Genomic DNA, 22,992 nt, shown 5'->3' on the forward strand with positions numbered 1-22,992 from the left:
CTTTGAGGCCAGGGATAAGTGCACCTTTGCCATCAGAAGTCTGGTCTTCGCTCTGGTGTCCCCTGCTAAGCCGGCCTCTGGTTTCCTTCCTGTTTACTATCTTATCTCCTCTGTCAGTACCTGGAGTCAGTTTGGATTCTAAGTGCAGGAAAGGAGCTGGGGAAGAGGTGACTGCTTCAGAGGACAGCTTTGCCTATCTGTTGGAAGGGACAGAGCCTTCAGTCACCTGGAGTAGACAGAGACCTGAAGCCTTTGCCTGGTCTTGTTACCAGTGCACAGTCTTAATGTGATTTGACGCGTCAAGGAGAAAGGAGAAGTTGCAATCTGAGAATTAAGACCTGTTCTGATACCATCTGGCTGGGGGAACACCAACCAGTGTGCTTTGTCTTTCCTTCAGGCAGATACCATCATGCATCCTTGGGTAGCCATCCTGGGCCTCATATTCCTTCCAACAAGTAAGTGAATAGGTGGGCTGTGCTTTGGAAGCCCTGAGGATGGGGAGTGTAGGGATGTGCGGGTGTGGTGGGGGAGGGTAGATGTGCTTGGGCTTTGCTGGAAGGTAATGGAGTCAAGTAGTGAGCAAAGAACCAGGCTGAAACCTTAAGCCAGAGAAATCGCTTAAATGCTAAGAATTAGAAACTCTGTGGGCAGGTGAACAAGGTCCGATGCTGTGCAGTGTGGCGCATGCTGCCATTTGTGTTGAAACCAGGAGTAGGGGTGGGTGAGCGGTCGTGTCTGCATGAAGCAGTCAAGTGTATGTGGGAAGCAGTAGCAGTGTTATCATGGCCCTGACGGGCAGGGAGGAAGTGGAGATAGGGTGGGAAGGAGATGAGCCCTTTATTGTACTATTTTGTGCCTTTTGATTTTTTTTAACCACGTGCAACTATTTCTTTTAAAAGTAAAATATTTTAACTTCTCTGGCAGTCTGGTGGTTAAGACTCTACCCTTCCAATGCAGGGGGTATGGGTTCACTTCCTGGTCAGGGAACCAAGGCCCCCACCTGCAGTGCGGTGTGGCCAAAAAAATTTGGAAAAAAAAAAAACTCAATTCAGAACATTCTGTGAGATAGGGGAAATTTTTAGGAATAGACATATCCTAAATTTTAAAAACAATCTCTAGAAGTGGAAATACAAGGAAAAGTACATTTTAAAATTATACTTCTATAACTTAAAGTTTTATAATTAGTATGGATTGCCTTTGTAACCCAAAAATGATATTAAGCAAAATTAAATATTATCAGAATTCCAGTGAAAAAATTAGACATTTTATGTAACAATGAATGTTTTATTCCCAGATCATTTCTCAAACTCATAGCCCAGTCCTAACTATAATTAGTTGCCGAATCTCAGATTTCTTTTAAGGACCACCCAGACTGCATTTGGCAACGCAGGGTATTTTAAGTCACAGCAACAGAAGAGAGTTTTCCTGCTTTTTTGTTTTTATGAGGCAAAATTTAGTATTTGATTGAATATTCTCCCATGTTTTGGTTTCACCTGGGTAAGTGGACCTTGCTCCATTGCAGGGCTGTCATCAACTCATGAGAAGGGATCCCTGCTTGAATTTCTGGATTGATCCTAAAGCCCATAATAAGCCTCAGTTCCTCCTGAAAGTATTATAAATGCATTTTTCTAAGAACTGATTTCTAAAGTTTACTAGGCTTCTGCCTTCTAGCCAATGATGATTAAGTAAAACATCAGCGTTGCTTTTTTTTTTTTTTTAATAAGAAAGGGGTTGTGAGGTGACTTTATTTGCAATAGCCATTTAAAAAATTGCAATAAGAATTGAAAATCAAAACTTTAAATGCAACAGAGTTTTTTAAACAGATTTCAACTGAGACAGTGATTGAATCTATGGGAGGGGAAAAGCCGAGTGTATGTATTACCTATTTAATAAGGAGATACCTGTCAAACACAGGATGAAATATACACACACACACATGCGTTACTAGAGTGTCATTTGTTTCAAACCTTTTGAAAGAAAGAAATTGGGTCATATTCACCAAGAAACTGAACATATTTCTGCCCTTTATCCTGATACTTTCTCTCTTGGAAATCTATCCTATTAGGAGGTAATCCTGAATACAGAAAAACATTTATATAATGTTTTATCTACAAATATATCTAGTAAATAGCAATGCTGCTAAAGAATATGTTTTTGTTTTTTTATATATAAATTTATTTATTTACTTATTTATTGGCTGCATTGGATCTTCGTTGCTGTGCGTGGGCTTTCTCTAGTTGTGGGGAGCAAGGGCTACTGTTCGTTGCACTTTGCGGGCTTCTCATTGCGATGGCTTCTCTTGTTGCGGAGCATGGGCTCTAGGCTTGTGGGCTTCAGTAGTTGTGGCATGCGGGCTCAGTAGTTGTGGCTCACAGGCCCTAGAGTACAGCCTCACTAGTTGTGTTGCATGGGCTTTGTTGCTCCGCAGCATGTAGGATCTTCTCAGACCAGGAATCGAACTCTTGTCCCCTGCATAGGTAGGCAGATTCTTAACCACTGTGCCACCAGGGAAGTCCCTAAAGAATATGTTAACATAGAAAACTGCTTATACTGAACTTTAGAAACTCAAGATATAGTCAGATTATTATAAAACACATAAGCAGTATGAAGAAAAAAAAGTAAAATTAAAGTTAAAATATTGAGACCTCATGCTCTGGTTTCTCTTTATTTACAGATGGTGTAATGTCTTACCCACGAGTGACTGGGGTGGTGGGTCAGCCTGTCAGGCTACCCTGCACCTATGGTGGAGAAGTCGTGAGCACATGCTGGGGCCGAGGGGCATGTCCTTTGTCTCGCTGCGGAAGTGAAATTATCTGGACTAGTGGACACAGTGTCACCTTTCGGAAGGACAAACGTTATAAGCTAAATGGAAATATCGGTGGAAGGGATGTGTCTTTGACCATAGAGAATGCAGCCCTCTCTGACAGTGGCTTGTATTGTTGCCGCATTGAGAAGCAAGGGTGGTTTAATGATATAAAAATCATCCTAGAGTTGAGTATAAAGCCAGGTGAGCTTGTCTTCCTACTTCCTTTGATCACTTCCTGTGGGCCCCTAGAGATGAGTTTTCTGTTTGATATTAACTTTCTCTTCCTTTAATAGGGAAAGAGGAGGTTCCTATAATCTTATTTTCTCATAACCGTTAGCATAGAATAACTTTTATTTGTGTAGAATGAAATGTTAAGACAAACCTTGATTCAAGACTATAGGCTAGAGGATCTTCCCAGTCATCAAACTATCTCCTAAAGCAGTGCTTCAAAAGTTAGTTGGTTCATTTACTGTTCCACAGTGAAATATAGTGAACATTTTTATGGAGCTGAATTTATTCCACTTGAAGAACTGCCCTTTTCTCTGAGACTATGTCTTAGAAGAATAGTAGAGGTAGTGAAATAACATATTTTGTAGATATATCCTTTTGTTAAAATTCATGTGAAATACTGTCTAAGAAATGGAATGATCAAAATGATCAACCACCTCTCTGAGCAGTACACATTATTTTATTTGTGCTGGTTCAGGGAGAAAAGAAAGTGCAAAGGGATTTATACGAAGACTAACCATTGTCCTATATGTCTGCATTTTGTTTTACTTAGCTGTGTATAAAGTGTCCTTTCTTAACATTTTAAAATTTATAGGGAATTTCATACATATAAAATAGGTAATATAATGTCCTGCCAAGTAGAAGTATCATTTGGCTTTAACAATTGTCAGCTCAGTCTTGTTGCATATACGTTGTATAAGCCTATATAGTTTCACCCCCACCCTTTGCCCTGTCTTGGATTTTTTGAAACATATTTCATACCATATCACTAAATTGCCTGCTGAAAAATTAAAATGGCCTTATTACAGTATGAAAATATTTGCATCTCAATAATTGTTCACTTGTGGCTTTTAAGAATTTCATGAAATCCAAAAATCTGGGAAGTTTACACTTTTCCATCTTGTAGACATCCTCATTTTTCTTACCATTTGATTAAAGGAGTAGGTTCTTTAGGATTTCCTGGTTTCTGCTGCTCTTTGCTAATGAATCTTCTCCCACTAGAGTCTTCTATTGACAAGGGAACGCAATACCCATGGCCTTCATAAGCTATGTCTCTTTTTTAATTTAAATGAACTTGATATTGCAATCTCTCAACTTTTGTACTTGGCTTGTGTCCTTTATGAAGGCAAGTAAAATAAGGTCAATTCTGATGCTGAAAATAGCTGACTCTGAGGAAGCTATATCTAGGAGATAATTTAAGGAAGCTAAAAAAGGCTGACACTATAGACATGTGAGGAGGCATAGTGTGGAGAAGAGATTATTTTTGCAGTTGTGAAATTATATGGTTGGTCTGGCTGAATATTTTCTTAAGTGCTATAGAAAGAAATTAGTAGGGGACTTTTATAGTGCTTAGAAATTCTTCAATAGATGAATATTTACAAAGCCGCTATTCTACCCAGTAGGAAACAGGTCTATAACTGAGCCAAAGTGACTCTCTGCCCCCAATCCAATTCTTTGCTTAAGTTTTCTTGCACTTTTCACAGAATGAACTTAACTTTTCAACCTTCTGTTATGGTTCTTCCTCAGCAGCTCCTTCTACCCTTAGTTTCCTAGCTTCTTCCTCAGGAAATATTTACCACTGAGGAAGACTCCTTAGTTAAACAAGATGGTTAGATTTCCTCCTTGTCATAGTCCTTTGGTCAGACTTTTTGCTTGCTTCCTTTTTCCTCTAGATTTGATTTCAAACTGAAGGGAGGGACTGGATGGCACTCCTTAAAAACCTCAGAGGACACTGTTAGACCAGGGTCAGCAAACTGTAGCCCCAGGACCAGACCAGATTATAAAACAGGCTCACCAATGTGTTGATGAATAAAGATTTATTGGAACACAGCCACACTGATTCATTTATATACTGTCTATGGCTGTTTTCACACTGACAGAGTTGAGTAATTACTAGTGAGATCACAGGGCCCCCAAAGCCTAAAACATTTACTAATGCCTTGTAACAGGCACTCACAAATATTTGTTGAGAAAAAGTTTTTCTCCTTTTAGGCAAAAATTAGCTTTTTAAATTAAATTGACTTGAATCCCTCAAAAGAATTTTCACACTAATTGTCCCCTATTCAACAGATTTGAGGTTCTAATGTGTAGTTAGTAGAGCTGAAATTTAAGAATACTTCTTGTGGGCAAAGAAGATGCCTGGTGAGAAAAAAGTACACATTCTTGATTCAATCCTACAGTTTCTATTTTTGTGCCAGTCACTGTGTTTTGGGTTCATCGTAGTTTCAATTCTTTCTCTGGGTAGCTCTGAGGACTTCAGTAAGTGGTTTGGAGTCCTATTCCACTTCTGACTCTGGCAAGATTCAAAGTTAGTACCTGTTGTTATTATTGTTTAGGTGGAAAGGAACCTTAAAAGGTCTAGTCCACCTTCTAACCACAGATGCATAAGGCATCTGTGTTATCAGGTATGTTACTGGTGTGAATTAACCTGCATGTAGGAAGCAGGTCTGTTGGGAGGGTGTCCCCAGGACTGACTGAACTGAATGATACTTGTCTGGTAAATATTCTGGTTCTTGGGAACCACTATTTAGGACCTAGTCATACACCACCGGGAGGACAAAGACAGCTTCAGGGTCTAGACATTTTTCCCTACCTCCCAGATGTCTATGAAGAGACATAAATCTGATATGCATGACTAGTCTTTTCAAAGTGCTTCGATACAAATCCCAGGTGTCATTTTGTTATCTGCAAACCTCCCCAAATACAGTCCTTTCAGTGCAGCTGTTTCCTTGTTGTGAACATGTCTCCACTCCCTCCTCAGTCCCAGATTCTAGGTGACCAATGATGAGAACTCTGAGTTCATGGGAGATAAGTGCTCAGTTCTGCCTGGGGACAGGCTCATTGCTTGTGCTGGTGCACAGGCCCAGCACACGGCTCTGGTTTCTTTCTGCGTGATGAATCCCTGCTTTCCTGTTGATTTCTAGCTCCACCTACAACCAGCACCACCACCACTACTACAACAACAATGACCACCACGACTCCAACAACAACAATAACTCCAACAACAATGGTGGTCACCACTGCTCCAGTGAAAACTAGGGCCTCTACCTCTGCTCTTCCAATGTCAACACCTACAAAGAACCTCCAGCCAGGTAAAAAGATGTGCTTCTGAGCCCAGAAGGCTTTAAAGGAGAGGATACAGACCATCCAGGGCTTTGTATTAAGGCAGAAGTATAATCTAGGGTAAGGATTTTTAACAGGCTTCCAAACTGGCTTCACAGAATCTGTGACCCTGTGTCCCATGTTATATTCATCTTCTATATGTATAAGCATTTTCAGAGTGAAGGGGACCTGTAGCTTTTTATCAGGTTCTTGAAAGAATTTGCTAACAACAACAACAAAATAAACCAGACCAGTGATCTTGGACATGTAAGGAGGATGGTGTATATTTGGTCCAGTTGAACACAGACTTGTGAGGGAATAATAGGGAATGCCAGAACAGGGTAGGTAAATGAGATCCTGTCCTGACAAGGAGCTCTGAATAGAGATCATTTAATCCATTCTGAAGTCTAAGCCAACACTTGAGGATAAGATTTCTGTGAAGTTAGTGTTTACTCTGTTTCCTGTGTCAGAAACCACGTTAACTGCTTTACAAGTATTAGGGCATTTAATTCTTATGACAACCCTATACATTGTTGGTGTGATTTAGTCCTATTTTATATTCATGAGGACCGAGGCACAGAGTGGAAGTTCAGTGTTGACTGTCATATGACTAGAGAGTGGTTGGGTCTAGATTGTCCCCATTAATTAGAATCTTCGGCCTTTGCTCCCTTCTGTTATGAACATCGAGTTTATGTTTGGATGAATTTGTCCTGATCTGACATCTTCACTGGAAAAGACTTCATACAATTACCTTCTCTTTTCAGGGTGTCAGTGACTTACACAGTTTTGCTTGTAGCATCCTTTATTTTATTTATGTATCACAGAAATGCTATTTATACTGATGACAAAGTAAACATTGGATTTAAGGACTTATGGGACTCAGAATACACACATTTGTTTTTTCAATTCAGGCTACATGATTCATACTTCAAATTTCTGTTAGATAAAAGTTTAGGTTTAATACAAATGGAAAATAATTTGATTTATAGTTGGGGAGATAGCTTGCATTCTGAGGACGTCTTTAGGTTCAAACCTTCTATTTTTAGGCCTAAAAAGATAACTTTTTAGTGGAGATTCTCAAAGCCTCCACAACCTTTTGGCACCTTGAAGTGGCCCTGGATCCTGAGGAGTAACAGAAATGCCACAACCTCTTAGCCAAATAGTCTGATGGAACCTAGTGGTTTCCCTTCACTGCTGTTGAACCATGTATGAGTATATATTCAAGTAGGAGGGATCTGAAAGATTGGACTTTGAGTTTGGAAGAGAGGTCTTTAGGTTAAAACTGGGATTTTAGAGCCAAAAAAGTTTGTAAGAAAAATAATTTTGTTCCAGGCAGTGAACACATTAGAGCATCTATTGACTTTCTCAATATTGATTTAGCGTCTTAATAGTTTGTGGAAAAAAAAAAAAAAGTTTGTGCCTGCAGAGGTGGGTGGATTAGTGCTCCTGGTTTGGTGAACATGTGTAAGTTATAGCCTTTGTTTAAAGCAGAGGATCAGAGGAAAGTGTTGGTGTATGTGTCCATGTGCCTTACCGGGGGATGGTATTAGTTGAGTTTCATACGTATCCTGATAGTTTCCTAAAGAGTTTGAGTTTAGAGTTGAACTTTACAGTATAGAAAAGAGATGGCCACTAGAGCAGATCCAGTACAGGGGCATTTATCTTTACATCCATCCCCTCTCTGTGCTCTGTGCCCCGTCTATGCTAGTTGCCTAAAATATTCATGTACTGATTTGATGTAAAGTTGTAGGATCAGGGCAGGTAAGGAAGATGCCCACAAAGACCCAAACGAGGGAAAGAAGTTAAGCTCAAAAGGTCTTTTGCACAGATTTAAGGTGAATGAAGTCTTTGATCATCTGACTTTCACGTATTGTCCTATTCTTAGTTCCTAAAGAGAGCCATATCCTGTTACAGATTTGAGCATTAGAGGAAAGCAAAAACAACAACAACAAACCGACCACCAGCAACAATGAACAAAAAATCTCACAAAAAACAAAAGACAGCTCAGAACAAGAGAAAAGGTGATGTTGAAATGTGAAGACCATAGTGGGGGAGTGGAAAGAGAAAGACCAGTGAGAGGCAATAAGGAAAGCCAGGTCTGGGAATTCTTGTCCAGCCAGCACCACTAACTTGCTCTAAAATTCTGTGGTGCCCTAACAGGAAGGGATTATAAGGATTTTATTAAGAGGCAAGTGGTCAACTCTGCAGGTAAAGTGAGATGTCTGATAGAAAATAAAGGAGAGGTTTCAAGAAAGGAAAAGGAAACATAACTCTGAGAATTCTTAGTGAAGCTTTTTGGTGAGAAATGGAAGATGAGTCGGATAACACAGGAAATCAGTCTTACAAAAGGAGTGATCTGAACACAACTGCAGAAGGAGCCAGGGTACCAGGAACATTGCTTTGAGGCTCGTTACCAAGACTCAGACATTGGACAGTACTGTCACCTTGAAGGGACCTCAAGGAATTAAATACTCTCAGTGTGTTTTCTGTGCTGGTCAATGTGTGCATCTCCCTGGAAAGCTGTGTGGGTGGATCATTAGGAACTTGAATAAGGTCAGGAAATCCAGGTTGGGGTTCTTGTGAAGGGAGGAGGGTGGATTAGTGCCAGCTCCATGGTTGTGCTCCACAAAAGTGAAATGTCATTGTTATGAATGAAAGTTTCATTGGGCGTCCTACATAAGATGCACTGTTGTAGGCTTTAGGGGGATCCTAGGAGTATAAAAAGTGAAATAATTCTGTCTATTGATAAGCTCTCCAGGTCATTATCTAGATCAGATTTATTCATGACAATGAAATACCTATATGGCAGTGTGATGCCTCAAGGTCACCCTTGAATATTTCTCTAAGAAAGAGTTGAAGGGTAATTCCTGATTTTAGTGTTGTTTTTTATTTTTCTTGGGATAGAAATTTTCCTCCAGAAATTGAACACCATTCTTCCATTCTTGTCATTCCAGTAGCTTCTTTATCTTCTCCAACCCAGACAGCAGAAACTCAGCCTACCACCCCACGTGAAAGAAATATGACTGGCTCACCAACGCACTCTTGCTCAACAGGTAACTTCAGTTTGTTTCTTGAACACTTGGGAGCTTTCCAATTTTTTTTTTATTTTTTTTTTATTTTTATTTTTTTTGGCACACAGGCTTAGTTGCTCCGCGGCATATGGGATCTTCCTAGAGCTGGGATCGAACCCGTGACCTCTGCATTGGCAGGCGGATTCTTAACCACTGCGCCACCTAGGAAGCCCGGAGCTTTCCAATTTTGATAAACATGGGCACATTGTTAAGAGCACACATTCTGGAATAAGACAGATCTGACGAGTGCCAACAAGGGCTACTCCAATAGGCTATGTGACTTGAACAAATGTCTTACCCCCTTTGAATCTGTTTTTATCTTTTGTAAAATGGGTGGAATGTTACTGATCTTGTAGAATTCTTGCAAGGATCACATGAGATAAAGATCTTGGGACACAGGTGAAAGTTAAGTGATTGATAGAGGGGCAACTCTGACTATTACTTAGAATGTCCAGAAATACAATACGTACACCTGAGCGGCATAGGTAGCTTGTGTGATTTGGGAATGTCCACATGCATATCAGTATTTTTCTAAATTAAAGGAAGCAGCCTTGACTTTAAACTTATTACCAGGCTTACTCCCTTGGGCCAGAGCCTTAAAACAATGAAATCCAAACTAAGCTGGTCCAGACCAAACTGGTCACCTGTGCTTATGCTTCCTCTAAGCCCCAGAGCCTATACAGAGCCAGGAGGCTCCCCTGCTGCCCTGTCAAGCTTTCATGTCACATGGACACTTTGAGATGGGTTGAGGGCACTGACACCAGCACCAAAGAGGCATGCCCCACTGAGATTCTGCTATTGTCCTCAGCCCTCCACCCCCTCACCAAAGTCTTCCCCACTCTCCCCAATTTGGGCAGGTCCATATTCTTTTGAGACGTCAGATTGACCTGTCTTTCTTGTGACGGAGAAAGGTGCTGCTGCATCCTGTCACCTTTCCCAGCTAACTCTGTTCCCCAGGGTGGTAAATCTGGGGAGTGCCACATGCGGAACCCCTGTGTAATGCAGGGCTGGCTTGTGTGTCCTTGTGCCTGTGATGCTTCCAAGCAAGGTCGAGCTTTGCAAGACTCCTTGAGTGTATGACTCATTGTGCTCAGGAGCTGCCAATCTGTAGCGAACCCCCAGTAAGGCCTACGTTTTGCCAGTCATTCCTGGAAGCTGGTTAATTTACAATGGACCTGCAGTGAGACTCAGAGAGGGACCAATTCTATTGGGATTAGCTGATGCTGATTTTTGGTTTTGAAAATGGAATGCTTAGTGTGAACTGTTTCTGGGCACAAAAACAAAGTGAAAGTAGATAAAAATACAAGGTAACAGTGTAGGAGCAGCTGTATCCCACACTTTTAGGCTAAGAGAAGGAAGAAAGTAGGAGTGGGGAATCATTCTCTAAAATATGTCCCTAAAACCTGGTCCAGGTAGAGCTTTCCAGAGTGGAACAGACATTGGAGCCGCTGTGTCCCCAGGACTTCCCTGCCTGCTGCTGTCTTGGCAGTGTCTCTGAGGCTCTCCAGTCAAATCCTTACTGTGCCTGAGTCAGACTTCAGTGGGCTAAAGCCTCACAAAGCAATGAAGGTTTGTCTGGAGGAAGTTTGGTTGTCATATGGCCCACCACCCACCTTTTCACAGAGGGATGTGCCAGCAAACGGTCGTATATTATCTCATTTAAATCTTTGAGGGCAGACGTTATTTATTGCCATCGCCAGACTGGGGCAACTTTAGTTCTGCTTTGGAGACAGACAACTTCCAATTCAACTGCCAGTTACTAGCTGTGTGCCCACGGGCAAGGTGTTGCGTTTCTCACTGCATGTTTGTGAGAAGGAAGGATGTGATGTTTGGAATGTGCATTGCAAGATGTCCCTCCCCCTATTGCTCTTTTCATTATAAAATAACAGTAAGAGCTGACATTTGTCTACTATGGTTTTAAGTGCCTTGCATGCGTCATGATATGTGACAACTTTATGAGACAGGCAGGTGCTATCAAGAGCTTGCAGTTCAAGGTTACCCCAGTTAGAAATATAAATATACACATATAAATACATACATAAAAATGTATGCAAAGGACCTTGATCAAGGTCACATTGCTAAAGGACATTGTCAGCACTGAACTGAAGTTTTATCTGACTCAATCTATGCTGGTTTTTTTTTTTCCATGCTGTTTTTACAATACCACCTATTCTATACCTGAAGGACTTACTTAGGGTTATAACACAAGTCATAAACAGAGCCTAGAATGTAGGTATTGTCTCTGGCTCTCTAAGAAGTAGTGTCAGAATGAATAAAATGTAGACACCATAATACAAAGTTTAAAAATTTGCGGGGATATGGTTAGTCCAGTTTCATTGCCACTGGACAAGGACAGTTCTATAACTTTGTCACTAGTTAGGGAATTTCCAAAACCTGTAGTATTTTCATTGGATGGGAATGCAATGTGTGTGGTGGTTATGACCTGAGGCTCTTGTTGTTTACTAGAGTTGGAAAATTTAACCATTTCAGGCCTGTTTTTTCATCTATAAAATGGGACTTAAAAAATTGGTATAGGATGTAAAGTCCTCATTGCAAAGAGAATCCTATATTTGATGCTTAGGAAGGTCAACAGTATATGTTCCTTATGACAAAAGAGATATTTCAAAACACTATTAAAATTTGGACATTCAAAACTTTAAGGCATAATATTGTTTTATTTTGGGGTTTTAGGTAGTATAAGATACATTGGCCTTGGGGCTGGTATAACATATTTTTTAAAGCACTTTTGTATCAATGTCTAGGTACGCTGGCATATAATATGAGTTGGATGCCACCTGTTTGAGATATCTTAGTGCATTTCATGCATATTTTGAGTGTAAAACCAATGTAACGTCCATTTTGAATAGGGTGGTTCTGCTCTTTGGATGTGCAATGGCCTCTGAACATTCATAGGCAGTTTCTTAGCTGTCATGAAAATACAGATTACCTCACTTTGAATGGTAATTTTTAACCTAGTTCTCAGAATGGGCCACTATGATTCATCTAAAATTGTAGGTAAACTTTCTGTGAACACGCATTTTTTTCCATAGAGAGAAAAAAGGAGTTCATTTTTGAAGGGTCCATGACAAGATGGTTTAAGAAGCACAACCTTACAGGTTAAATTAGTAGATGTTAGTAACTTGCTGTAAGTCTTGCAGTGCCTACAGCATTTAGCCATATGATTATTTAACTTTTCATTCATTACCAGAAGGCAACGTGAATATATTTGGTGTCTGCAGTGAAAATTCAATATTTTTTGTAATTCTAATTAATTTTCCTTCTTGTTGAGCAGATGGGAATGGCACTGTGACACAGTCTCCAGATGCCCTTTGGCATAACAATCAAATGGTAAGCATATTCCTTCCTACTTTATTACCTAAATTCACTTGTATGTTTCCCTGGAAGCAAGTTACATTTAGAGATTATTGTTGTAAGACTAGTCCACAGATTGATTCTTTCTAATTTAAAAATAAAGGAAGAAAAGAATTTGACTCAAATATGGATGATTTAATTAATTTAAAAAGTTTATATAGATGAACCAGTTGGTTAGAAATACCTAAAAAGTGATATTTTACTCTCCACACACACACACACAGACACTCACACACACACACACTACAGACTTTCTCCTGGCCAGAAAATTAGAAAAAAAGAATGAATTAATTCAGGGATTGTGAGGTAACATTACACACCAAGGAAGACTTCAGTCATTGGTAGAGAAATAACATGCTTTGAACTGATGTAGTAAAATGGGGATCGTTCCAACCAAAAATATTACGTAAATGAAAGTGTGCTTGCTTAAACACAGCCCCCAATATCCTTTTCCAACCCAATTGTCCTCCTATATAGAAATCTTGAAGCAGCTTCTGAGTCTTTCTATACATGAACCTCCCCGTATGATGACTTATGAAGGTCCTAGGGTCTTGAACACGCTGTGATTCTGCAGGATGTGCTCACACTTCCTCCACAGTTAGCTTGAGAAAAATCTCAGGGGCTCTGGTCTCATGATGTGCATCAGAGCCTCATCCTCGTGAGGAAGTTAGAAGAGTGTATCAATAGGACCTTTACTTTTGGCCCCCCTGGGTGAAACAACTTTCCTTTTATCATGTGCAAATAATCCTTAGAAGCAACAAACATAAGGAGATTCAAGTATGAGAGCAATGCTGATGGCAAGTGGTGAGAAATTGCAGCATGGCCACGGTAAGAGAAATTCAAACGCAGGCAAAGTGAGGTTATTTAGTGTGAGGTCAGGGGGCCTGTGTTGCACACCTTAGTGACAATGAGAACACCACTACACAGGAATGATATTGAAGATTTATCAGCTCTCATGGTAAGGGCACGGATTGATCTGATGGGTATGGGCTGAATTTGCATATGCCTGTGAAACAGCAGAACTTCCACTATGTGAATGACTATTATGTTGCTGTGCAGTCAGACTTAGGCTGGATTATTAAAAAAAAACATTCTGAATGAGATTGTTCTTGACTTCAGTCACCTGCAGGACAGGTGTGTTTAGCAGCAGATAGAAACAATATAGAAGCAAGTTCACAATAGGCAGTAGGAGAATGTGGACTTTTTGTGTCTTGACTCTGAAGATGTCAAGGTGTCTCGCAGGTATCCTGAAACCAAGCAGCATATATTTTGACCCAGTAAATCCACTTCCTGAGCTCTATCTTAAGGAGAAAGTGAACAAATACGTGAAGATATATAAGAAGATGTTCATTGCTGCTATTTATAATCATGAAAATGTTTTAACCATCTAAATGTTCAATAATATGGGATTAATTACTTAGTCCATTAAGCATGCTCAATTACTGCCATTAAGAAGGTTGTCACTGCAGTGCATTTACTGACATGGGAAGATATTGTTGATAGTTAAGTGAAAAAACTAACTTTTAAAATAGTACAAGGACTTCCCTGTCCAGTGGTTAGGACTCCACGATTCCAATGAAGGGGGCACAGGTTTGATCCCTGGTTGGGGAACTAAGATCCCACATGTTGGGCGGTGTGACCAAAAAATGTGTGTATATATATATATATATATATATATATATATATATATATATGTATATACATATATATATATAAAATATTGTGTATACTGTGGTATATATTGAATATAGTAAATGTATCTGTTAAGAAAAACACTAAAAGGATAAAATTCTAGAAGAGTATGTAATGAAAAATGGTAATAGTGGCTGATTCTGGATGTTGGCATTACGGTTGATTTTTGTTTTCCTTTTTTTATGCTTAGCTGCACATTCTAAAATGAACCTGTAGTTTTTAGGTAACATAGTATTTTTAGAAAGGAAGCAAAGCCTACTTTCTGTAACTCTATGCTCCATCTAACCACTTACCCTCTGCAAGTAAGGTAATAACACAATTCTTCCTTCTCAAGACACTGGCCGTTCCTCCTTTAAGCAAGGACAGCTCAAAGACTGTCACCCTCCTTTGTTTTCCTCAGTGTTTTTCAGGAAGTACCTGAAGTACCTTTCCTAAGAACCCTATTTAATCTGCATTTGACAGACAGAGAAACAGAGGTTCAGAGAGGGTAAATGACTTGTGTAGGGTCACACAGCAACTAAGTAAAAGAGCTGGGATTCTGACTCCAGAGATTAAACTCTTATCAGGAAGAGACTTGAGACTTAATCTTTTTCTCTGATCTTCTATTTCCTTGCTGTTAAAATACCTACCTGGTGGGGCCTCTTTAAGATTAGAGTTAAGCTATATATAGAGGCTGAGCATGATGCCTGGCGTATTTCGGGTTTATTCCAGGTGAGGATCCCTTATGAACCGCACTAGGGGACTTAAATAAAACTGTATGTATTTCCAATCACGCAGCATTTTTTAAAAATTAATTAATTAATTAATTAATTTTATTGGCTGTGTCGGGTCTTTTTTGCTGTGCATGGGTTTTCTTTTTAGTTGCGGTGAGTGGGGGCTGCTCTTCATTGCGGTGCGCGGGCTCCTCATTGCCGTGGCTTCTCTTGTTGCGGAGCACGGGCTCTAGGCACGTGGGCTTCAGTAGTTGCAGCACATGGGCTCAATAGTTGTGGCTCACAGGCTCTAAAGCGCAGGCTCAGTAGTTGTGGCGCGCGGGCTTAGTTGCTCCGCGGCATGTGGGATCTTCCTGGAGCAGGGATAGAACCCGTGTCCCCTGCATTGGCAGGCAGATTCTGCGCCACCTAGGAAGCCCGCGCAGCATTTTAATTGTTAAGCAGAGCCATGTATATGAGCAGCCACTTTCAAATCCATTTATGGAGACATGAATAGAAACTTGAATTCTCGTTAAAAAAAAAGTTTTATGATCAAAGGCCAAATTCAATAATTGAGCACATTCAGATAAAATCAGATAACACCACCATGTCAACTTATAAAGGAAAAAAAATTGTTTTCTTTTTTAATATCATAAGAGGATTATTTATGGAAATGTTATTAATTTTTTAAAATATGTGTAATTTACATATATTAAGCACACTCATTTGAAGTGTACAGTTTGAGTTTAGACAAATGCATACACCTCTGTAAATACCACAGCAAAAAAGATATGAAACACTTCACCATCCCCAAATACAGTTTGAATTCTAAATTGTCTTAGAATTTCACCATATGGTTATAACTTCAGATCATTTGGTCTTACTCCTCATGATCCAGAACTAGCCAAGAGCCAACAGAGATAAATGTGTCTGGGTACGTTATTTTTGGAAATGTTTTCTACTCATAATTCTAACAAGATTTTTTTTTCTTCGATCTGCTGATGTTTCCTTAGCCTGAGGCACTGGCACAAGACCCATGGATGAGCACCAGAAAGGGAGTCTACATTGGAATCAGTGTTACTGCCCTGGTGTTGATCGCGTTTCTGGTTTTCATGTTCAGCAAAAGTAAGTCGCCTCAGGATTGTGCCTGCGGGAGTTTTCTTGAGCCCAAACTGCCTGTAGCCCCACACACCACATGATTTTAATTTCAGTAGCTTCCTTGATTCTTATATTGTTCTTTTTTTATTTTTTATTTATCTTAAAATTACTGTCCCATTAAAGAAAACATGATATTTAAATTCTCCATAGGAGAAATAAACATTGGTTGGGTAGAGCTGGGATTTGGGAGGCAACAAACCATTGTAATACACAGGATTTGCTCACTCCTCCTTTTCCCCTTCCCTGAAGGACCAATTTTTGCCCCTATAGGGGGTGTAATTGTTGAGGGTTTTACAACACCCACTTAACAGAAGAAGCAAATGAGACATTGGCAGGGATACATGGTTTCAGGGCTAGGAGTAGAACAAAGGGTTTCACAAGGCAGCTGTCCAGGGCCTCCTGGGCTTCTTCCCCAGTTGTGTGTGTGTGTATAAAGCCTGTAAGCTATGGAAGAAATACAATCTCCCTTTTTTTTTTTTTTACAGTGAAATATAATTGCATTAAAGTAAGCTAGGGCATGTGGGTGAAAACACTAAACTATTAATAAACATGAGATACTTTGCACTAAGGGGCTTATTTGGCTCCTACAGTTTCAAAAAAAGTTAATTGGAGTTATCAGGAAAGGGTCCAGATTGATTCCCGGCCCCCCCTTCATTTTTTTTTTATAAACTTATTTATTTATTTTTATTGGCTATGTTGGGTCTTTGTTGGTGTGCATGGGCTTTGTGGGCTTTTTCTAGTTGCAACCAGCGGGGGCTACTCTTTGTTGTGGTTCGTGGGCTTCTCATTGTAGTGGCTTCTCTTGTGGAGCTTCAGTAGTTGTGGCACTCAGGCTCAGTAGTTGTGGCTCATGGGCTTCATTGCTCTGCGGAATCTTTGTTGCTCCTGGGTTCTTCCTGGAACGGGGATCGAACTCATGTCCCCTTCATTGGCAGGCAGATTCTTAACCACTGCAACACCAAAGAAGTCCCTTTCCTCTTCTTTTTAAAAATATTCTTTCTTCTTAATTAATTTTTTTTCAGGCTTTGTGGTCTGTAAAATTTTGTTCATATTAAAATAATAACAGAAATAATATGCTTGTTTGGAAAAAACATCTCATGAACTCTTTGTTTTAAATCTTTAACTTTCACTTCATTTCTTCCCCCATTTAGGATATTTTTGCCTGAGTAACAAGGTGGAGCTACTACGGTAAGTTTGAAAGGGTTTGTGTCAATGCCTTTTGATGTTCTTACACTAGTAAAAATAAGGAAAATTTTTCTGTCCTTTTCCTCTTTTCCTTCTGAACTCTCCATTTTATATTCTGGATCTTGAAAAATCCAGCATATAGAGCATCTCCATTGCTGTCCAACTTCCAGTGATATTTTTAGCATCTCTGTATTTCCGTGGAATTGTGCCAGAACTGCTACAGAAACAGCATCTCAAACGTGACCTCTAGAGCAAGAGAACTAAGTTGCAGACTTTGTTTGGTGGGACATTTGAATGGGTGCTTGGTTTGTTATTTGATTTCATTCAGTGTTTTATTTATTGAATGTCTACTATATTCCAAAGAGATGAAAAAAACAGACAGAAGACATATAAATGAATAAGCAGGGTACTTTTAGAACTTCCAGAGAAATACCACGGGGAATATAGAGCAGGGCAATAGGCTATGTGAGTGAGCCCCAAAGGAGCAGAGGCAGCTCTGCAAAGATGAGGATGAAGACAACCCCAGGCTGAAGATGGACAAAGGCCCAGGGTAAGGCATGTGCCTCCAGCTCTTCACCATCATGCCCTATTGTTCCATAGCCAGCCTGCACTGTGTTCAGCCTCATAGGCATTTGAATTTACTGTTATTGGAAATCTACTCCACTGCCCAATGAAAAGTTACATCCTCTTTATAGTCATCCCTGTAGTCATTTGCCCAAACACCTGTAATGGTAGGAAACCACTACTTACTTCCAAATCCAAATACTCTGCTTCATTTGGTCCAGCTTGGCCTTTAAGCAAGGTTTTTCTTTGATTCCAAATCCATCTGTCTTAAGCTGCCATCCATTATTGCTAGTTCTCTTTCATTGGATGTTTGTACACAGTGTTTCCTATATCTGAGTTAATCACATGAGCCAGTCCACAGAATGCCTCTTGAACAATGCCCTACACATTGCAAGTGTTCCATAAATGTTGGCTTTTAATATTGCAGTCATGCCCTTCACAGCAGTAAACCTGTGAGACAGGTACTATTATTATTCTCAGTTTACAGATCGGAAAACAGGTTTAAGATGTTAAGTGGCATCCAAGGTCACATCACACAGCAGGTAAAAGACTCAATCTTGGTCTCGTAGAGTCCAAAACCCATACTTACAGAAGTTTTTGACGATCTGCTTCTAAGAATGGAAGGGAAAAAAATACTCCCTATAGGCATAAAAGCATGGAAGATAGCACCCTTTTAGTTCATTTCTGTCCTTTCACTGTTAACTTTTGTTACACTTTCACTTTTTACCACCAAATTGTAAAAGAAAATATTTATTATAGAAAATATTGTATAATACAGAAAAGCAAAACAAAACAAAAACAAAAACGAGCATATCCTCATGATATTATCTTTTGGGCAGCTATATCACATTGACTCATTCTGAGCTATTGACACCTACACTGTTTCCACACGTGTGTGACTAATCCATTTAAAGATCCGAGCTGAGTGAAGATCAGTACGTTTCATATCATTTCTAGGCAGGCTTAAGTAATAAAAATAGTGACTACATACAGGGCTTCCTAGGTGGCGTAGTGGTTAAGAATCCGCCTGCTAATGCAGAGAACACGGGTTTGATCCCTGCTCCAGGAAGATCCCACATGCCGCGGAGCAACTAAGCCCATGTGCCAAAAAAAAAAAATCCTCTCAAAAAATGTGAGGAAAAGTAAAATTTGGGCTTCCTAGGTGGTGCGGTGGTTAAGAATCCGCCTGCCAATGCAGAGGTCACGTGGTTAAGAATCCGCCTGCCAATGCAGAGGTCATGGGTTCGATCCCAGCTCCAGGAAGATCCCACATGCCACGGAGCAACTAAGCCCGTGTGCCCAAAAAAAAAAAAAAAAAAAAAATAGTGACTACATACAAATTATAAAAATGCTGTGATATCAAAACTCTACAAATGAACAGTTGATGTGTGAGCATACGTGTTATAAAAGTCATCTAACGCATGGCTTTCTAATTTTGACCATTACGATATGGTAAGATTTTTGACTCCATGATGTATTACACACTTAGCTGAAACAATACCATTTTATTATATTCAGTATGCTCTGATATTTTGTATACTTATATATATTTATCTTAAATACAGGATATGGAGCACTAAATAGATTTAATAACCCTCTAGAAAGGGTCACAGTAAACATTTGGAAAAACACAAGCCAAACCATTTCCTAGCCATCTCAAAGAATATGCGTCTTTGAGAATATGCATCCTGGTTTAGTACAGTTTAGATATTCAATTTGAAGTCTGATATTTGTTTTCTTAGATTTCCAGATTTTGTATTCTGTTACATAAACCTCTTAAAGGAGACCAGTCTGAGGTTTTTAAAATGACTGCTGAGGTTTTCTACCTGCTTATTAAACAGACTGTCCTGCAATTTCATATTCACAACTTTGAAAGCTTCTGTTCATTACATAGGCTGTGTGAATGGAGCTCTGGGAAATGAAATACCCAGTCTTTCCTGAACATAAACAAATGTGCTTCTCATTCTTGAGAAGTGGTCTGCTTTTCTCTTACTCATGTTATTCTTTCTGTAGCATGATTCCTTTGAGGGACGCTCACATTGGAGCTTTGAAAAAGGCAGCTCTGAAGCCTGTCCGAGCAGAAGACAATATCTACATTATTGATGACCTTCATTAAGTCATGGATCCAGTGGCCTTCTAAGGTGTTATGCCCTTGACTGTAGAAGACAGTGACCAGATACCACCATGTCAGAGTCCTTTCAAGCAGTAGGATAATTTTTCATTCAGTTTCCCATGGCATTCCAATGAGTCAGTGACACTGGGTACAGTGAGTCTAGCTCATCTGTGTACAGCCAACCTCTGTAACATTGTCCTAATTTTTTAATACTAAAACTGGCTCACTCTTTCTGATCATTGCAGAGCTCTCTCCAAAACATGAAATGTACTCCTTAGAACTGTACATTCTCTTTAGAATTCCCAATGGGGAGACAGAATAAACACTTCTACCTTGGTTATCAAACCTGTCAAAAAGAGCTGAATACAACTTAAAATCAGCAAATCCAATTTGGGGCTTAAAGGACTTAACTTGAAGCATTTCATGATTTTTTTTTTTAATCAAGTGACTCCCAATGTTATATTCCTAAGGCCCCCAATGTTATATTCCTAAGGCCCCCAAGGGTTTCAAATCATGGGAGTGTACAGGTTTTTATTTACCCAATAGGGAAGTAGAAGTGAGTGTGATTTTGCCCTTCGAGGTAGATCTGGTTTCTCAGGGCTCTGGAAATAGAAGTGCTTTCACTGGGGCCAGGATGGGTATTTTAGCAGTGAGAAGCAGCTAGGGTAGTGAGTGGACCGTGGAGACACCAGGCGAGAAAATCAATTGCCATGTGATTTATGCTGTTTCTGCTATATCGGTGCCACAGTTCTAGGCACTTATGTAGACAACTGGCAGGCTCTCCGTTGTAAGTTTTAGAATGAGGCAGGGCGGAAGTAAATAAAAGGAAAAAAAGAGAGGGAGGGAGTAGCAAAAGAGGCTTTCTGCCTTAGAAAAGCTAGTTTGCAAATATCATAGTGGTGTTTGAGAGCATTACCAGTTTCAACCGAAATGCTAAATTGTCCTCGAACCACTTTGCTTTTTAAAATTGTTTTGAGAGGATAAAGGGTCTTTTTCACATTCACTCAATTTCTGTGCTATATGTTTTTCACAACTCAATTAAATTTTTGGTTTTTCCAGAAGAGTTAGACAAAAGCTAAAGGTAAGGATATTTTTAGTCACTAGAAGCATTTCTCCATGAACAGTTAACAAGGCTGGAAATTAATTTCACTTTGAGTAAACCGTGAAGTAACTCATGCTTGAGTTATCTGGGGGGTGTTCAGAGCTGCTCACAGCAAAGTGGTCCATAGGGCTGGATGTTTGTTGTTGAAGGCAATGTTTTTGACAGTTCTGTGGAGTTCTGGGAAATTAATAGGACTGCTGAGTAAAGGGTATATGGGCAAAGAAGATTGCTAAATATTGTATACTAGTTTTCACACCTGGGACCAGACTGATGTGGTTTAAAAAATTATGTCCCAACTACAGTGTGTGTGTGTTTTTTAATTCAAGACAACATGCATAACCATAGAGATTTCAAATTAAATCCCAGATTTGTAGCTTCTCAGGAAAGACCTAACAACACTGGACTGCATCCCTATGCAGCCATGGCCCCACTAAGTGGCACCACATCCCTCACCCCCAGCCCTTGCCTTGCCTGCAGGCTCCTGCTAGTTACCTGCTTTGTGGCTTGTGGGGCTCTGTCTTTATGATGTGTGCTCTCTTCTCCGTATCCTTCCTGGGGTTCTGTGATGGCACATTACAGTTCTGGGAATCTGGTTAACTTTGTGTAACCCAGCATGTCCAAAATTTGTTTGAAACCCATGAATACAATATCTGCTGACTCACCCAGTAGCATTCTGTAAAACAAGATGTGGGGCTTTGAAGTAAATTGGTACACAGAATTAGAGACAGAACCTCAGTTTTAATCCTAACTCTTACCAGTAACTTTGGATGACCTCAGGGTAAATCACTTTATGACTATGTTTTTAATATATATTTTTAATGAAGTAGAGTTGATTTACAATGTTGTGCTAATTTTTTTGACCCCATTAGAATAAGTTTTTCACATACATTGGTGTATAGTAGTAATTCCAATGACGTGTTACTTGTGAGAAGTCTTTGAAAAGTGAAAAGCACTGTAGAAATGCAAAGTTTTTGTGTGTGTATGTGTATGTGTAGTTTGTAGTGATAGGAGATCTAGCATCAGTGCTCAGTAAATAATTTCAGTGGTCTTGCATGCATAAGTCTCTTGCTATATTGTCCCTCATTACTTTCCTAAATAACGTTTCTGTTTTGGAAAAGTTGATATTGGATAATTTGGCTATTATTTTATACTGTAGAAAAATTTGTCAATAACTGAGGGGGAGAATGGGTTAGAGGGAAGGAAGGGGAGGTGTTTGGGTAACATTAAATTCTTTTCTGTATCAATCTTATAGAATGTATTTACCTTTGATTTTTATCTTTTGAGATCACCGAGGTTCCATTTTCTACAGTCTGTCTTGGGACATTAGGACACTGGTGTAATTAAAACCATATATTTGAACTTAGGAAATTTTGCACATCTTTAAAAGTAGGGAAACCAATGTTTCAGTGATGGCTGTAAAGATAATTTTGTGAGTACATGAGAGTGTGAGGACTCCTCATCACGAGTTTGATTTGTATGTACACTCATTAATAAAACATTTCTGTTTTCATTTTGGAAACTGACTTGTTTCCTTATTCTCATCATTTTGTGGAGGCCAGGCATCTTCAACTTGCTGTGGGCTCTCAGGACAAGGGCAAATGGGGCAAGATTTGAGAGGCAGTGTGCCTGGTACTCCTCTGGGTGCTGGGGGTGGAGCAGAGAACAACCCTGAACTCCAGTTCCCGAGGAGCAGAGCAGAGAACAACCCTGAACTCCAGTTCCCGAGGAGCTCCAGTCCAGTAGGGAAGAAAGCCCCACACCATCGGTTCTGGTGCTGACAATGATCAGGAAAAACGTGCACTGATAGAGCCGCGCTTCTCAAGCATGGAATTTGGGGTAGGAGGCTGTGCTGTGCACTATAGGATTGTTCATCAGCACCCCTGGGCTCTACCCACGAGAGGACACAT

The 22,992-nt window shown here is 39.9% G+C and overlaps 1 protein-coding gene across 1 annotated transcript; it reads left to right on the plus strand.

The window, feature by feature from the left end:
* The first annotated feature begins 388 nt into the window (after positions 1-388).
* LOC130860074 (hepatitis A virus cellular receptor 1-like) lies at positions 389-22,346 on the plus strand. Its single transcript, XM_057747862.1, has 8 exons — positions 389-455; positions 2,675-3,007; positions 5,959-6,126; positions 9,091-9,189; positions 12,500-12,555; positions 15,977-16,088; positions 17,273-17,309; positions 19,884-22,346. The coding sequence occupies exons 1-8, from the start codon at positions 410-412 to the stop codon at positions 19,984-19,986; spliced, it is 954 nt and encodes a 317-aa protein (XP_057603845.1). The 5' UTR covers positions 389-409; the 3' UTR covers positions 19,987-22,346.
* The last annotated feature ends 646 nt before the right edge of the window (positions 22,347-22,992 follow it).

The sequence above is a fragment of the Hippopotamus amphibius genome, chromosome 1 (genome assembly GCF_030028045.1).
Source record: "Hippopotamus amphibius kiboko isolate mHipAmp2 chromosome 1, mHipAmp2.hap2, whole genome shotgun sequence".
NCBI classification, from domain to species: domain Eukaryota; kingdom Metazoa; phylum Chordata; class Mammalia; order Artiodactyla; family Hippopotamidae; genus Hippopotamus; species Hippopotamus amphibius.

Coding starts and splice junctions, on each gene's coding strand:
- LOC130860074 (XM_057747862.1), top strand. CDS start 410: ATGCATCCTTGGGTAGCCATCCTGGGCCTCATATTCCTTCCAACAA. Junction 12,556..15,976: donor TTTGGCATAACAATCAAATG/GTAAGCATATTC, acceptor ATGTTTCCTTAG/CCTGAGGCACTGGCACAAGA. Junction 17,310..19,883: donor AACAAGGTGGAGCTACTACG/GTAAGTTTGAAA, acceptor TTCTTTCTGTAG/CATGATTCCTTTGAGGGACG.